Below are 18827 nucleotides of genomic sequence, written 5' to 3'. Positions count from 1 at the left end.
AAACAAAGGGATGCAAAACATCAATGAACGGATGAACAAGCTAACGCGTTGTTACGCAAAACGGAAAAAGACTTGCGACCCAATGAGACTTCACGCGACGAGGCAAATTTTCACAGCCGCCTTTTTGACAGACCGAGACTGTGACAAAGCGATCGAGAGAGATTAAGATTACAAATCAACCAAGTGTTGCCAACAAAGAAGTATTCATTGTAAAGGTTTGTTGAATTTGAGACATCTTTTGATTTATTTGTTTTTCACTATACTAAGTATTTTATACTAATAAAAACGACGGTGGGTAGTTTCACTAAATCATGCGATCATTGTGTACACTTCCATAATCCGATAAACATATGTCGTGGTTTTTTTCAACAGGCTTGGTCAAATAAAACTCTATACTATTCATGTTGGTATTCTTACAAACGTTACATTTCAATGCATTGTGTGGTAAAAACTTAATTTACATTCTTTGCAAATTCATTATTTTACAATAGCTCAAAGATTATAGAATTTTAGTCATTTTTTTAAATTTTGTAATCACTATCAGTGTTATCAACATATGTCGCAGCTTTTTTCGAAAGGCTCAGTCAATACTATCCCTATATTAATCTTGTAGGTATCTTTACAAATGTTACATTTAAATGCATTGTGTTGTGCACATTTTATTTGTATTATTTGCAAATTCATGATTTTGAATGAGCATGAAGACAATACAATTTTAGTTTTTTTGTTTTTTTTTACCACTATCAGTTTGATCAACATATATTGTGGCTCTTTTGGAAAGGCTCAGTCAATACTAGCCCTATATTTATCATGTTGGTATCTTTACCAACGTTACATTTCAATGCATTGTCACATGTGGTGCAAATTAAATTTGCATTATTTGCAAATTCATGATTTTGAATGAGCACAAAGACAATACAATTTTAGTGATTTATTTTTATTTTTTACCACTATCAGTTTGATCAACATATGTCGTGGCTCTTTTCAAAAAGGCTCAGTCAATACTAGCTATATATTTATCATGTTGGTATCTTTACAAACGTTACATTTCAATGCATTGTGTGGTGCAAATTTAATTTGCATTATTTGCAAAGGCATAATTTTGTATTAGCTCAAAGATTATACAATTTTAGTCATATTTTTATTGTGTAATCACTATCAATTTGATCAAATATGTCATAGCTTTTTTCAAAAGGCTCAGTCAATACTAGTCCTATATTAATCTTATGGGTATCTTTACAAACATTACATTTCAACACATTGTGTGGTGCAAATTTAATTTGTCTTATTTGCAAAGGCATAATTTTGTATCAGCTCAAAGATGATACAATTTCAGTCATTTTTTTTAGCACTACACGTGTTATCAACATATGTCGCAGCTTTTTTCAAAAGGCTCGGTAAATAGTGAATAATTGACAGGGCTTTCAACAGGCCATTTAACGATCCCTCGCTGGGGCACTTGAATTCGAAATCAGAGTCCCCGGGGCGCTTGAAATTTTAAGATCAGTGTATTTTTCAGTAAAAGAAAGTGGAGATTATAAAAAAAAATCAAGGTTTCTCTATCAGTGTATCAATATTCCCTGTTTTAAAAGAGCACTCAGTACCTACTTTCACAAGTAATCGCCATAAACACCACATGCGGTAATGGATAATCCACTGATAAGAGAATAGCATGACGCGCGTATCTATAATTCTAGCCAAATTACACAGTCATTTAAATGCTGACAATGATGTATCAGGTAACTTTCCAGTCGTCAAATCGGTTACGCGAATGCTTATGCGGGCGAGGTTAACTATCGACAATTATTTTTTATTGACGTCGAGCACGAAGTAAGAGTTTATCGCAGCTTGATTAGCAAGAAGTTGTACCATTTACGTAATATTAAACTGGTAACTAGTACAGTACAGTACATTAAAGACCGTTAGACAGTTTCGGGAATCATCATCACACCTTTTTCTTACCTAGGTAAACAAGTGTTACCTACATGAATGACTCAAAATTAATACGAGAAATTAATTGCAAGTGGCAAACAATGAATAACTTATAGCGAGTAAGTTGTGCAAATAACTGCTGGTTACAATTATGCGGTAACAATTTAATTCCAGTACATGTATATTTCATCATGTCCATTTATAGAACTAATTCACCTCCTTTTTCTGACATTTATTCGACACGTAATGCGCTTTAACAAATTTTCGTTGAATTAATTACGCACACGTGTAAATGTTTCGTCCGATAATTGATACTTTGAAGACTGATGATGGCAACCGGCCGTAATCCTCCTGGACAATGTGAATTTCATGCATAATTCCGTCAAAACATTTATTCGACTCGTAAAGTGTTTAAACAAATTGTCGCTGAATTCATAACGCAACTGTTAATATTTGTTGAAATCTCAAATGGCAATAATTAAATTTGTAATCCGAAACCCATTCCCGAATGTTAATGTTACCGCAACGTTAAAATATTCTTGCTTCAAATTAGCAGTGCAAATTTATTTTGTGTTGAATCTTTTTCTCAATTAAAACGAGCGCGAAAATTATGCAGCATGTACTACTACGCGTCATTTGCATAGAAAGTGTGCGTGTATTGAGCGTTTTAACAAGCACTTACACAACACGTCAGGGGATTGACGCATGTTCAGAGGCAATATTTCACAAATCTATAGATAGTCACTTAAAATTTATTTGATACTATTGAAAAATGGCAAGGTTTGTGTTAAAGAAACAATTGAGAGATTTTATCGTAAATATTTACCAGAAAGTGATTTATAACAAATGGGCCTGAAAGGCCCAAAGTCGCTCATCTGAGATAAAAAGAAATTACCTGTTCTTTGCAGCCCAAGATATCAATAGAACAAATGTTCTAACCAAGTTTCATGAAGAATGAACAACAAATGGCCCCATGGCGGAAATGTTTTTCAACAGACTGGAACCATTTTTGAACTCGTCCAAGATATTATTGGGACAACTCTTCTGGAAAAGTTTCATGAAGATCCAACAATAAATGTGGCCTCTACAGTGTTAACAAGGCAAATATTCATGACGCATAACGGAAGACAGACAATTGACAAAAGGTGATCACAAAAGTTCACCATGAGCAAAAAATTATGCTCACAAAGATTGTCACCATGTGTGAAGATCAGCAAGTGTCATTCAGATTGAACTAAAAATGTGACTAAAAGAATTCACAATGTTTTACTATAAACATTAACTGTGGTAGTGTGGTCTTGTTTGCTTACACAAGTGAACCGATGACGGGACGGTTACGACTTGTGTAACTGTGTGAGCCCTATGTAATACGGAAATATCGATCGAGTGAGTCTAATTAAAGAACGCTATTTCTAACACACTTACTGGTTGTAATTCAATTAACTAAAGGCGTCCAGTCAGATATGCCTGAATTCAGTGAAAGAATTAATCTATAAGTGAAAACCAAAACAGCTTTAATGAAAATAACTTTAGTCTAAAGAATATATGCATTATTAAAAATGAACAAATGAAGCCAATACCTTAATGAATGTAAAAAGAAGTTCACAATCTGCCAAAAAAACTGATATAAATATTAGTTACTGTTAGTCTAGAAGTTGCTTCAAAAAATTTGTTATAATAAGTCTAACTTAATCCAGGCCTTTTCCGCTCCATTTTGGGAAAACGCCACACTGGAATTTTGGGAATTTCGCGTCGTGAAAATCCCTATTTTAGGAAAAAAATCATCGCAAAACTGGCTCAAATGGGAAAAATAATCGCATGTAAATTGTGTTTCTTAAACTTCAAAGAAGCCGTTAACTTGTAAATATGGACTATTTTGATAACATATTATGAAAATTTTATAAAATATTATGAACATGTGTGACAAGTGCAGGGTTTTTTATCTGATTTTGGGGAAAGGGCCTGGCCTTTTTTGAGGGGAAAAAATTGCACGAAACGCCAGATTTTGGAGAAAATAAGGAGAATCTTAAATAATCAATTTAACATTTTTGACTGTTTTTTAAACAAATTCAATGCTACAGATAATTTAATTATGCAATATTTTTCTATTTTCTACACTGGATCAGGTTAACTTATATAATATTTAAAGGTTTTAAAAAATATAATAAATTTTTTTTTTGGAATTGGGGATTTTTTTTTCAATTGGGAAAAAACAACCAGATTTGCATTGGGAATGGGGCCGATATTCTGACCCGTGGCATAGGGCGGAAAAGGCCTGTAATCTAAAGAAAACAATTTATGGAGAGTGGAAAACTCCAGTGAATCAAATGTAAAAAATAAGAAGAATTTACAAAAGTTATTTCAATCAAAAGAGTCTTTCTAATTTAGAAAATGCCAAATAACAAGGTTGCCATGGAAACAGTTTCATAGCACAGTAGTCTGCTAAATACACCAAAACACAGTAGGTTAACTTATCAGTAAAGATCAAAGATAATGCTCTACAGTGCATTAGTACATGTACAGTTATATTATGACATAGGTTTATTAAATTGCATGCAAACTACTGTCTTTATGTACACCACATTTTATGAAAGAAGTCCCAGGTTTATACAAGGGAGTTAACTATTAGTTAACCAGGGTTTTTTTTGGCACGATTCTATAGCCAAAATTCGGCTATGTTCCCAATCCCAAAAAGTATACTTTTTTCCCAAAATGTGGCAAAAAATTCCAAAAAAAATAATAAAAAATCTTCTTTTTTTTTGTAGAAAGAAATCTTATGTGTATTTTATCTCAATTTTAATTCAATTACATCTAACAAAGTATTATATGATTTTTTTCTTTTAATTTGAATGATTATAAAGACTTAAATCAAATTTAGTATTTCCCTTATCAGTGAACTTTTCGTGTGGAAAAAAAGGCTAATGAATTTATTTTCCCAATTTCTTGAAAATGCCAATAAAATTCCCAATTCCAAAGCCATGGGCTATCTTCCCAAAAAGTGGAAAAAAAAACCCTGGTTAACTATTAGAAAGTATGCAGGGGTTTTTTTTAGAAAAAGGGGAAGACGCTGGACGCTGGGTAAAAGGGGAAAATCGAGCGCGAAAAAGACATATTTGGGGAAAAAATAAAAACTGTTCATTTCAATGTCTATAACTCGCCTACAGACTTCAGATTTGTTTTTTTTAGAAAAAGAGACATGTCTCTGACCTTTTTGTTCATAAACACATGAACAAGTAATTGAAGTATGATATTAAAGTCAAAGTCCTAAATAAAGTTGCAGGGGTAGATCTAATAATGGGAAATGTTTTCAACTGGGGCCGGGTAACGATTTCAATATTGTGATTTCAATTTCATGATGAATGTGTTGACGATCTAGATCTGCTACAGTATTGGAAGGGAAAGGTGCGGCAGCTGCCGATTGTCTACTTTCACTTTCACAATAATCCGACAGTATTAATAGATGTTGATTACATGTACCTCCGAATCCTGCTGGGTTTCAACGGTTTTTGATGATTCATTCTTAAAAAATGCGTCAACGCAGTTAATATTTTCCGAGTCCGAACGTTTTATTTTGTTCGTGTATGAACGCCAATTGTGAGACTTTTTTCTGTTTTAACGTTTATACCCATCTTGGCTTTCACATAACCCGGATGAAAACTCGACTGGTTTCCGGTAATTAATTGACGAATCACCCTTCTCGCGCAAGACCGGAATCCAGTAAAATAGTCACATGATTAATAAGATTAGTTGCCCGGTTTCCATGACGTAATTTAAGAGCTATATATAGAATCACTGGGATTCCCAGATTTGAGTGTTTCGTCGGGAGAGAGAGAGCGAGATCGTTGTACATGGTACAAATAGGATAAGTGTCGACTTCCCAAAAGAAAGAAAAAAACATTTCTTTGAGGGTAAAATATTATATTTTGGTGAAAAATTATATTTTTGGAGGGGAAATGGTAGTTTTAAAGGGAAAAATTCTGGTAGGGGAAGACGCTGATAATCGGCGTCACTTTCTTAGTAAAAAAAACCCCTGGTATGTACAGGTTGTCTTTCTTTAACATTATGGTTTATCACAACTAGACTGTTCAAATACTTTCACTATATACATATAGAGAAAACTGCCCCACCCCCTGGCAGCCATGTTTTTCCACCGATCTGGACCATTTTTGAACTCAACCGTCATATCCGGAAAACACTTATGACCAAATTTCATGAAGATTGGACCAAAAATGTGACTTCTAGTGTGTTATAATGTTTTCACTATATACATATAGAGAAAAGTGCCCCGCCTCCTGGCGGCCATGTTTTTTCACCGATCTGGACCATTTTCGAAATTCGTCCGAGATATCAATAAAACCAATGTTTTGACCAAGTTCATGATGATTGGGCAAACATTGTGAATTCTAGAGTGTGCACAAGGTTTCTCTATAGCCATTTATGAAATACTGCCCCGACCCCTGGCGGCCATGTTTTTCAACGGACCAGAACCATTTTTGAACTCAACCGACATATCATTTAGACAAACATTTTGACAAAGTTACATGAAGATTGGGCATCAAATGTGACTTCTACAGTGTTCACAAGGTTTTGTTTTTTTTACCTAGTGACCTAGTTTTTGACCCAGCATGACCCAGTTTCGAACTCAGTCGAGGCATCAATGGGACAAATGTTCTGAACAAGTTTCATGAAGATCGGACAATAAATGTGGCCTCTGGAGTGTTCACAAGGCAAATGTTGACGCCGCACAACGCACGACAGACAAAAGGTGATCACAAAAGCTCACCATGAGCACAGCTCAGGTGAGCTAAAAACGGGATTATCGGGTAATAAATAGAACTTGAAAAGTATTAAGTATACAATAATAGAGTCGGGTTGAAACGGAAGTATTGGGGAATCGTTCGAGTCGGGATTTTACTATCGGTGCAGGAAAGTTTTAAAACAATTAAACAATATAAAAAATTATATATATTTTTAAATGACTGGGGGATTTTCTTGAAGAGTCATAGCGCACCAAATGACATCTTTTGACGCTGTTATTCTTTGAGTTATAACACACCACAGACGTGGGTTGACACGTTAAATAAAAAAAAAACAACACCCCTATCAGCCCCGGGGCGCCTGAAAAAAATCCTGTGGAAAGCACTGAATTGTGTACGGTTCAATTAGCATATTTATCTTTTGTTCATGTGCTGTCATTTTGCCTTAATTTATATACTTATATTGCCATAATTCTGTTTTAAATTCATATTGTTTTATATTTTCAGTGCGTTAAAAGAAGCAAAAGAGGGTCTCTTGCTCTTTAGACAGAAAGTTTCGACCCCGCAGAGGAAAATGTCATGACATCAGCGAAACTTAATCGTACAAACCCAGGTCATGTCCACATTTAGAACTGATAATGCCTGCAAAACATTGTGGACTTTAAATAGTGATGACATACATGGGTGATCACAGCTATGCCAAGGATACTGATACTGATTCAACACCGAAATTTGATTCCTTTCTTTTCCTGAGACGTACCTTGACCATCCCAGCACTAAGATGATGTTACTAAATTCATGTCTACTAGATAAAGCAGTGGCAACAACAAACTTCACAAACCTTCAGCCTTACTGAAGACAAAAGAAAATTCAATCTGAATTTGTTTTAAATATTCAATTGATGAAATTTAACTGTTGCATTTTTTTTCACAAATGAACACATTCCAGCAGTGATTATCTCTGCTTAACTCAAAAGTTACTTTGAGCTCTTTGATCATGTTAATCAAAAATTTGTGCCCAAAACTCATTATAAAAATTAATTTTCCAAACTTGTTTAAAACAAGATAATTTTGTATTTAATTTTAATAAGCTTTTTGTGTATTTCTGAAGGCTTTGAATAAATCTTCTGCATCACCATGTCAGGAGGAACCTCAGTTTTTGTTGTTGAAATAATAAAAAGACAAGAGCACCGCCTTGCGGGTGCAGACCGCTCATCTATTTTCTTTTTAAAGGTAAAGGGAATCTCATTTTCAATCACAAAGGAGGGAGGGGTGGAGTGAAGAGGGGTGTATAGTGTGGGGGTGTGGACATTTATTACATTATCTTCCAAAAATGCGGAAAAAAATGCAAAAAAGAAATTCTTTCTTTCGGGGGTGGGGGGGGGGGGTGGTGGGTGGGTTGGTGGGGGGAATTCTTGGGTGCGATGGTTGGACGGTATTTCAAACATAAAACAAGGGCTTTTTGTAAAACATGCATGCCCCCCTATATGGGCTATAAGTTGTAGTAGCAGCCATTGTGTGAATACATTTTTTGTCACTGTGAACAGTGGTGGTGGTGGTGGTGGTGGTGGTGTAGTAGAAGTAGTAGGAGTAGTATTAGTAGTAGTAATAGTAGTAGTAGTAGTAGTAGTAGTAGTAGTAGTAGTAGTAGTAGTAGTAGTAGTAGTAGTACATGTAGTAGTAGTAGTAGTAACAAGGGACAAAATTGTCACAAAACCAGGTTTTCATTGTGAAAAAAAATCTGATAAAGGGAGAAAACTCAAACTGAACTTTTGAAATGAACAAACAAAATTAACCCCCTTTGTAAGTTTTTTTTTTTTTAATCTATTTTTAGTTGTGGCGACCTTGACACTGGAGATATTGACGTGATTCTTTCGTGCGACACACCGTCCCATGATGGTGAACAAATGTGCCAAATGATTTTAAAATCTCACAATGAATGACATAGTTATGGCCAGGACAAGCTCATTTATGGCCATTTTTGACCTTTGAACTCAAAGTGTGACCTTGACCTTGGAGATATCGACGTTATTATTTCGCGCGACACACCGTCCAATGATGGTGAACAAATGTGCCAAATGATTTTAAAATCTGACAATGAACGACATAGTTATGGCCCGGACAAGCTTGTTCCGCCCGCCCGCCAGCCCACCAGCCAGCCAGCCCGCCCGCATTCGCCAATCTAATAACCAGTTTTTTCCTTCGGAAAACCTGGTTAAAAACCTGGTTAAAAATAGTAGTAGTAGTGGCCGTAGTAGTAGAAGTAGTAATAGTAGACATGGTAGAATAAGTGGTGGTGGTGGTGGTGGTGGTAGTAGTGGTGGTAGTAGTGGTAGTAGTAGTAGTAGTAGTAGTAGTAGTAGTAGTAGTAGTAGTAGAAGTAGTAGTAATAGTAGTAGTAGTAGTAGTAGTAGTAGAAGTAGTAGTAGTAGAAGTAGTAGTAGTAGTATTAATAGTAGTAGTAGTAGTTGTAGTAGTAGTAGTAGCAGTAGCAGCAGCAGTAAGAATTATCAAATGGGAAAAGGTAACCTAGCACTGGCAGTAAATATGGGGCTCATTTACAGGTCAGATTTGGAATCTCTGCTGTAAAATGAGATTTTGAATGAATTAAAGGGAGGCAAATCTGTAATAAAAAGAACATGCATAAACCGTAGTTGTTTCCCTTTTTTGAACCATGCTAAAACCTTATAATGCTTATTTCCAGTAACTATGACCTTCACCTGTGACCTTGACCTTTGACCTAGTGACCTCAAAATCAATAGGGGTCATCTGCGAGTCATGATCCTAGCCCCAAGCGTTCTTGAGTTATCAACCGGAAAACACCTGGTGGACGGACCGACCGACCTACCGACCGACCGACATGAGCAAAGCAATATACCCCCTCTTCTTCAAAGGGGGGCATAATAATAAAAATAAATATTTGTGTTTTTAACCGGTTCAAAAAAAAATTATTGGGGGGTTGGGTGGGGGGGATATAGTGTGAGGGTGTGGTGGTCATTTGTGAGATGATCTTTAAAAAAAAAAAAAAAAAAAATATTTAGGGGGGGGGGATTGGCAGGGGGGGGGGGCAAAATTTAATAATTTGACCTTGAGAGTCAAGGTCATTCAAAGGTCAAGGTAAAAATCAACTTGCCAGGTACAGTAACCTCATGATAGCATGAAAGTATTTGAAGTTTGAAAGCAATAGCCTTGATACTTTAGAAGTAAAGTGGATCGAAACACAAAATTTAGCCATATATTCAAACTTACTGATAGTTAGTAAGTGTTGCAAGTATAAAAGCAATAGCTTTGATACTTAAAAATAAAATGGACCTAAACACAAAACTTAAACAAAATTTTCAATTTTCTAAGTATAAAAAGGGCACATAATTCTGTCAAAAATGCACGCCAGAGTTATCTAACTTTGCCTGCCCAGTCCCCTCATGATAGTAAGTAAGTGTACCAAGTTTGAATGCAATAGCATTGATACTTTCTGAGTAAAGTGGACCTAAATGCAAAACTTAACCTGACGCTGACGCCGACGCCAAGGTGATGACAATAGCTCATAATTTTTTTTCAAAAAATAGATGAGCTAAAAATTGTTTGTCTTATTATTAAGTTCTATTTCACATTGCAAAAAGTTACATGTGCAAAATCTTGTTCAAAAATGTGATTTTTCACATGCTATTGGGTTTTTATAATATTTTCTTAAACTAAATGCTCATTACACTTTGTAACATGGATGTATTGTAACACATACTCTTAAAATTAAATAATACCAAGTTTACCTATCATGTATGTTCTTATGTGTATGTTTCAGTGATTTACTGATTTATACTGAGAAATAAAAGATAAACGACTTTTCCGAATTGCCTTGCCTTCAAATTCTGCCGATTTTTGTTCAATACTTGAATATGAAAAGACTTTCAGTAATACCATGGATATCATGTTTAAAAGGAGTCCAACAGAATAATAAAATGGCATTCCTTCATTGTCTCGGATGATAAAAAAGAACAATTATACAGTTCAAATTGTAAGCAATTGACAGGCGTTGATAATTTTGATATTTTTCACACAGCAGAGTAACATTTTTAACTAATTAAAAGACCGGTCTTTGCTACCTGCACATACATGCGAAATTCAACTGCAATTGAAACCCCAAGAAACAAATGGTATTGTTACTCGTCAACGCATCCGGTAATTAGGTTCTGTGTAGCATACTGGGTGTTAATACTACTAATTATTTATTAACAAGACAAACGAATTAAAATTGAATGAATATGTATCTGTTTATTAAACAACAAAACTCCAATATTGGGAAACAACTACCACAGTAAATGAGCGAAATCGCTTGCAATCGATATCACTTAGACGCATGGTAGATAGAGTAATCGTTTTATCGATCGAGATTATCAAATCTCGCGCACCGGTTTATTTTGCGCGCTGAAACGGGATATCGCGAGGTTGCTAATCCCTTTGTTTGTATAGGTCCCTGGTTGGAGACAACATGAGACTTTGACAGATGGAGGGAAAGGCTCATCAACTGGAGAAAAGCAGGTAAAAAGATGGCCTTATAACAGTGAAGTTGATTCGCCTAGAGTTCTTTCTTAGATACTACATGACCTATCGTTTTTGTTGTTTAAAATCAATTCAGCTTGGAATGCTCTTTAAGAAAAGGTATGGTTATGAGGGTGTCTACCAGCAAAACTTTGACTTTATTTTTTGTTTAAGTTATTGCTTTAACATTGAATTTGCTAAGGAAATCTGTTCAGTATATTGTGTCAGACCTAAAAAGTCTTACCTGACATTTTATGTAATGTTCTTTGTTTAAATAAATGACAACATTTGTATTAAATAAATACAGATTTAAAACTTATATAATGAGGTGGAATATCTTCTGGTTAGTTTAAATGGATGAAAACTATTGTGCAGGAATATGAGTTTGTCTATTTATTGTTTCTATTGCTTATATCACTTAAATTAATTAGGTAATCTGTTGAATCATGGGGTTTTTTTACTTAGAAAGTGACGCCGATATTCGGCGTCTTCCCCTACCAGAATTTTTCCCCTAAAAATACCATTTCCCCTCCAAAAATATAATTTTTCACCAAAATATAATATTTCACCCTCAAAGAAAAGTTTTTTTTTCTTTTGGGAAGTCGACACTTAACCAATTTGTACCATGTACAACGATCTCGCTCTCTCTCTCTCTCTCCCGACGAACACTCAAATCTGGGCATCCCAGTGATTCTATATATAGCTCTTAAATTACGGGCAACTAATCGTATTAATCATGTGACTATTTTACTGGATTCCGGTCTTGCGCGAGAAGGGTGTTTCATCAATTAATTACCGGAAACCAGTCGAGTTTTCATCCGGGTTATGTGAAAGCCAAGATATAAACGTTAAAACAGAAAAAAGTCTCACAATTGGCGTTCATACACGAACAAAATAAAACGTTCGGACTCGGAAAATATTAATTGCGTTGACGCATTTTTAAAGAATGAATCATCAAAAACCGTTGAAACCCAGCAGGATTCGGAGGTACATGTAATCAACATCGATTAATACTGTCGGATTATTGTGAAAGTGGAAGTAGACAATCAGCAGCTGCCGCACCTTTCCCTTCCAATACTGTAGCAGATCTAGATCGTCAACCCATTCATCATGAAATTGAAATCATAATATTGACATCGTTCCTTGGCTCCAGTTGAAAACATTTCCCATAATTAGATCTACACCTGCAACTTTATTTAGGACTTCGACTTAAATATCATACTTGTTCATGTGTTTAAGAACAAAAGGTCAGAGACATGCCTCTTTTTCTAAAAAAAAAACCTGAAGTATGTAGGTGAGTTATAGACATTGAAATGAACAGTTTTTATTTTTTCCCCAAATATGTCTCTTTCGCGCTTGATTTTCCCCTTTTACCCAGCGTCCAGAGTCTTCCCCTTTTTCTAAAAAAAAACCCTGTGAATGCACTGTGTGTATGCAAATGAAGTAACATGTGACTTATGCTGAGCATTTGCAATAGGCGCGTTTACACCGGAAAATGTGTCATTGTTGAAAATACCCTACGCGGTGATATCTAACTGGTTACTAAAATTGTTATGGAGAACACTGGGATTCAAAACCCCATTGGAGCTCAGAATGTAATACCTTATTACTGTAGCCATCGTGAGCATTGCCACCAAATTGAATCCATGCGACATACCAGGACGATTCCATATAAACACAGGTGCAATCCCATAAGTTAACCCGGTCTGTGTTTCTAAAATCGAAAAATGCCAATGGCAATGCAATTGCAATGCTTGTTAAATGCTTTTCTTTAGTTCCATGTAAGACTATGCTGGCTTACCATGAGAACACTTTCGGTTGCTCCTCTTCAAGTGTTTCATGTCGAGCAGCTTTTCCAAAGATTCGTGAAAATAAACAACCCATTTTGTCGTTGAATTTCAACGTGACATTTCTTGTTGCTAAAATTAACAGGTACCGTACCGAATAATTATTGCATTTCGATTGGCTGACGGACCGGTGTGGGTTAATATTAATAATGTAAGATTCAGTTAAGAACAAATAGGTATCATACTAGCAACTGTGTTTGCGATTTTATTCACCTAACATAATTATACATTTCTGCTGTATGTGTAGTAAAGGTCAATTTATTGTCTCCTTTTTCATATAACATACATTTATTTTGGAAATTCTATCCTCTCTCTACAGCGTGCGTAATCTTCATTTAATCTAACAAGGTGCCTGTACCACGTTACTTTTTCGGCTATGTGTTACTCCTATAAATATGAGGTCGATTTACATCGTAAGCGGGGTAGCTTACGTCTAATTATTTGGACTAGGCTATGTGTGGGACAATCGGATGTCAACAAACCATCGCTTCAGGTAACGTTTTTGATAATTTCTTCATTGATTCAAACCCATTTTCAAAAAACAAAGACGAGAGCACGGTCATTGTCAAAATACACAACTGTATTAAGTTTGCGCAAAATTAATTCAGTATTTTTTCCAAAAAGTGCCACCGCGCGTTTGAAAGGACACGAATTGAAATGCTATGTGTGGTATATTTTGTATTCAAGCAACAAAAACGTTCATTATAATATTGTCGAAGGTTTAAAAAATAGGGCGGACATTGTAATGCTTCACAGAGAAGCTACATACATTGTTTGTTTGCACAAATACATCTGATTCGGAGTGTGTGCTTAAAAATGCAATAATGCTATGTGTGGGATACGTTTTTGAAATGCTGTGTGTGGTATACAAACTATTAAACTAGAGAATCGAAAGATTGACATAAACACCAATAATATTTTAAGTCTGTCTAAATAACAAAAGTTGGTCAATAAAACATTGTTGGTACTGTTTTGCTTGCTTAAAATATGATAATCACGACGTTCATGTTACTCAAAATTATCATGATTGTCGATAATTTATATTCGTATTTTTTACTTGTAGAATGCCGTTTGTTTGGGAACAGTGTGGTAGAGAGGTCAAAACACAGTCGGGAATCTCCAAACACAAAGCCATCCACGCACGGGAAGGAAAATATTTCTGTTGCGGCAAACCTTTTCTTGTGAGTTTCTATAAAATTAATTGTTACAAAATGTTAAATTTTCAGTGAATTGTTACTTCCAACTAAGGCACTTGTTTAATACACAAAATCGTAAGGATTGATTGTGCAAGGTGTCATGTGAATATAATTGTAACAAAATTACAAAAAGTGTTATTGAACTTATGGTCGTGTGCTTTTTATCAGGAATGTGTTAACATATTAGACCGTAACGAGAGTCATTAAATAAGCATAAAGAGATAATACAGCATTATTTAAACAAATAGACAAAAGGATCAATAACTTATTTTTCTGTAAACTCATGTATTCGTATCTTAATCATATTGAGCTATCTTATATATCACGCATGACAATATTTATTTTTTAAGTTTTACAGTTTATTTCATGTATATTTTGTTCTTTTCAGGGAGATTAAAGTATTTTTGGAAGCACCTTCAAGAGACGTACTGATATCTTGATCAATGAAAAGTTGTCATATATAGTATATGTTCAAAAGACTGTTTGTTTTGTTACCAGATGGTGCAAGTATTGCAGTGAAAGAAAACAATCAAAGTAAACATTAAATACACATTTGACAATTCAAAAAATTGAACAGCATGTATTGTTTATTACTTGGTGCGTTGGTAACAAGATCTTGCAGCCCCTTTCATGACCGGGTCGAATGAGTATTTTCATTAAACATCTTACACTATTTTCAGTTATTCATATTTCATTTGAAATTGAGTTAATGAAGTATTAATACAATTAAATATATTTGTTGGTATAATAAACCCCCAAAGCCAAGACTTTTTTTGCGATGATCATGTGTTACGTGTTAATTAGATCATTTATATGTTTGTATAGCAAGATTTGTTACTTTGCGAATACTGATGTACTTCTTTGTGTACTTGGTGCTTTAATTTCTATTTTAACATGTGTATGCTGGTTATAAAGCAATGTTATTATTAATGAAGTGTTTATTTTGATATACTTAAGATATCCATATGGAGATGATATTGGAAACTAAATGAACTTAATAGACCACAAACAATCCTCATTGGATTTATATTGTTATTTGTTATGAAACAATTGTTTTATTAACATTCTATCTAGATTTTATATTCATCTAATCAATTTCATTAATAACATAGATACAAAACATATAAATATACACAAATATCAATACATACACTTTGTTTTGATTATGCCAAAATACATATTAAATGGTATGTTTGCATAGTTAGTTGAAATAGCTTTCCGAAAACATCACAGAATGAAGCTGGGTCCGTCTCTGTCACTGTGGTTTTGATAATTAACTTGCCGCATATTAACTTCCGCGTGGTTTGATGGTGTTCATCTAATTCTAACACAGCTTCGCGACTTAAAGCGTTACAAATCCTTCGACTAATCCTTGTCAAGTCTGAAAAACAACAGAAATTAAAACCCATTTTAAAGCAAGTGCTTTTACTTTCTTTGTCATTCATTTTTAAAAATAGGACCGAATTTAATAATCAGGCAGAAATATCAATCATGCTATTTATTTAAAGACAATCAGCCAAAAAAAAAAGAAAATATACGAACGTTGATTGTTATTGTTTACATTTCGATATTTCCGCGCATGCGCATTGACTGGAGGGCAAAAACACTGGTTACAGTAACGTAAAGCATGTATAAAGGGCTTTTGCTTCGTCAATATTTTGATAACAAATGCGAAATAAAAATGAATATCTTTAAAAAAAAATAGTGCTAATATATTATATTTACTGGTCATGTACGTAATTCCGGCCACTTTTGGGACTATTTAAGAAAAATCTTTAATGTTAGGCAACTGGTTAAAACTAAACTTCACATATATAATCCTGGGTTCAAAACTCACCTAGCATGAAAATTTAAATAGAATTAGATCAGTGAATGTTACTTAATGAACAGAAAATGATGACATGTAAACTATCCATTTTCGTAGGTTAAATGTACCTAAAAAATCGGCCACTTTTCAGTTTGATCTGCAGATAAAATTACAAAGCAATATCTTTTGACAAATGTCCTCAATTTCAGAGTATTAATCAATGTTTATACTATTAAAATTGTTGACTTGAAATTTAAAATAAATGCGAAATTATTATACCAGTTACTCCCCCTACCTATTTTAATAAATATAAACAATGGAAAACTGCTATTTCATAAAAAAATATTTGTTTTTAATGTGTTAAATAAATTTTTTCAAACATAGCTAAAAAAGTAAACCCATTTTGTTTGAAATGTTGACTTCAGTGTTGATTATTAGCAAACGCTTATATATAATATTAAAACATGTAATCTAGTAATATTCTTTTAAAGGGAGGTAATTCATATATTAAAAATTTATATTTAGGTTCTGATTTGTATGTTTTGAATATAAGTTTTTGTACAATTAATTGGTAAAACTTTAATTAAAGTTTATAAGATAAAATAAAAATAATTTTATCAAATATATTTGTTTCTTATATGATTATAATTGTTGCAATTAATGATGACATCACTTTCCCCATGAGCCAAATATTTCCTGCTATATTTGTGACATTTTAACACAATAGTTTACAGTGATATGGTTCTTACATTTGCAAAATATTGAGAGTGGGGATGGTTTTCATGTTGATTTTTCTAAATAAAGACAAAATATGTGCGTTAAGATCATGAAAATGATTTTACACAGGTGGCCGATTTTTTACGTACAGGCCGGAATTACGTACATGACCAGTAGTACCAATAAATGTATATTCACATATATATATCGATCCCTCTTCATAAAAACAATGTAGTTATAAGCATCAGAGTAAATGTGGTGGGAATACTAAATACTGACAATCCCACAAAACAAAACAATGAAATTGCCTTATTGTTTCTGATAGTAAGACTTTAATAAATGATATTGCAAAAATAAAAAAACACTTATTAATTTGATAATAATTATAAGTGGTATGGATAGGGTTTTTTTCATCAGCTTGTAAGAGGTGCATTTAATATCAATTATCAAACAAAGCCAAAAACGGAATACATAAAAAAATTAAATGTTATGGTTATATACTTTTCCAATCAATAAATTTTCGTTTCGTTAACATTGAATGCCATTGTTAATAAATTTTATCATACAAACGCGGAAAAAAACCTGCATATGATGCAAATTGAATTGTCTTCGCATGTATATTGAAATCTCTTTACTAGTGACACGGAGCGTATATTGTCATCTAGAGTCCGTGCTAGTGATAATTAGTGATAATTTAAAGTCTAGCATTCTATTATAAACACATTATAAATTTCATTTCTTTAACGCAAGTATTTTTTACCATATTGTGATAGCTTCTTTTCATGATGGTATTGTGTACACTGAAGTAACGTAAAATCTTTACACGTACTAGCGAAGTTTACATTTGCCGGATCCCTTAATTACGTAGCAGTAATACTGCACAATATGTTAAAATTATATTTATTGAACACTGTATTATAATGATTCAATTAACTGGCTAATATAATGCACTAGTTCCTGTTAATCCATTTCTGACAGATTTCGTCATTTTGTAATGTTGAAATATTTTATTGAAGCCACTTTTCTTTTTTGCTTTAAAATTTGGCTTTACTGATTTCTCAAAATGCCAAGAGATGTCATGGAGGTATCGTGAATTGTGTTTAATGAACAGACAATCGTCTGCAACATGTGGTTTATGGCATGGACCCAATGTGCCTTGGTTTATGACAACCTGTTGTCTTTGTCTGGACGGTCTCCGATCATAACGAGATAATCGATTTGTGATGAACAAAGGTGCAATTTAACACCTTTGCTGCAACACAGAGTGTCAAAACTGGTGTAACAATTAAATAAATCAATAACATTAATCGATAAAATTTATTTAATGTGTAACAAGGTTAGTTTTTTTAGACATATAGAGGTTACTACATGCATACAGGTATGTTGCTAAGATAAAATCTATCTATTTGTTGTTTGTCTTCATCCTCAATTGTTTTCGTTCATTAAATCTATTTTATTCTGAAAGAATTGCAATTTCTGAGACTTGTTTTAACTTCAAATGGTCGCAAAGAAGTGCAAGTAGAGAAATTTTGTGGTATCCATATACCGTATGTGCTCTTAAATGGTTTTCCACTCCCGAGTTCGTTTAAAGTAAAAACAAATAATAACAATATTATTCAAAAATAAAGTTCCTTGCATGCTTATGTCTTTTAAGACATCATAATTAAAATTATATTTGATATTATGCATGATTATCAACAAAAACGTTGATTTTGTCAAGGCAGTTCTATGAGATAGATATTGAGATAGAGCTTCTGTATATGCGCTTTTTGCCCTCCAGTAGAAACTCGGGTCATTTAGCAGGTGCGCGTGACGTCACTCGTCAACGTTCGTATAGTTCAACATAACGTGTTTGTTAAAAAAGACCATTGGTTGGATAACAATTACGCAGTGTATTTTATTTAAAATTTATGTTCAATTAAACATAAATTGTTTAAACATGGCACAATTACTTCAGTATTCCATCATGTAACATTTGGTTAATTTGATATATTTTCAGTACAGACTGAAGTATACGAACGTTGACGAGTGACGTC

General features: G+C 33.8%; 1 protein-coding gene and 2 long non-coding RNA genes across 6 annotated transcripts in view; 1 reads left to right on the top strand and 2 right to left on the bottom strand.

The window, feature by feature from the left end:
* The window catches only part of LOC127853242 (protein XRP2-like), a 90303-nt gene extending 77112 nt beyond the window's left edge, over positions 1-13191 (bottom strand). For all 4 annotated transcript variants that reach the window (XR_008036536.1, XR_008036537.1, XR_008036538.1 and 1 more), the window contains exon 1: positions 13026-13191. Coding sequence is in view for 1 of the 4 variants with exons in the window: in XM_052387580.1 (XP_052243540.1) it covers positions 13026-13108 (83 nt within the window). In the remaining 3 variants the exon portion in view is untranslated. The remainder of the gene's footprint in view (positions 1-13025) is intronic.
* A 42-nt stretch (positions 13192-13233) lies between these two features.
* LOC127853248 (uncharacterized) lies at positions 13234-15197 on the top strand. Its single transcript, XR_008036539.1, has 3 exons — positions 13234-13564; positions 14135-14252; positions 14656-15197. It is a non-coding gene; the product is annotated as an uncharacterized LOC127853248 (long non-coding RNA).
* A 208-nt stretch (positions 15198-15405) lies between these two features.
* LOC127853249 (uncharacterized) lies at positions 15406-16358 on the bottom strand. Its single transcript, XR_008036540.1, has 2 exons — positions 15810-16358; positions 15406-15648 (listed from the first exon to the last, which is right to left on the bottom strand). It is a non-coding gene; the product is annotated as an uncharacterized LOC127853249 (long non-coding RNA).
* Positions 16359-18827: the final 2469 nt, after the last annotated feature.

The sequence above is a fragment of the Dreissena polymorpha genome, chromosome 12 (genome assembly GCF_020536995.1).
Source record: "Dreissena polymorpha isolate Duluth1 chromosome 12, UMN_Dpol_1.0, whole genome shotgun sequence".
In the NCBI taxonomy this organism is placed as follows: Eukaryota; Metazoa; Mollusca; class Bivalvia; order Myida; family Dreissenidae; genus Dreissena; species Dreissena polymorpha.
This window is presented reverse-complemented; position numbering and strand designations above follow the sequence as displayed.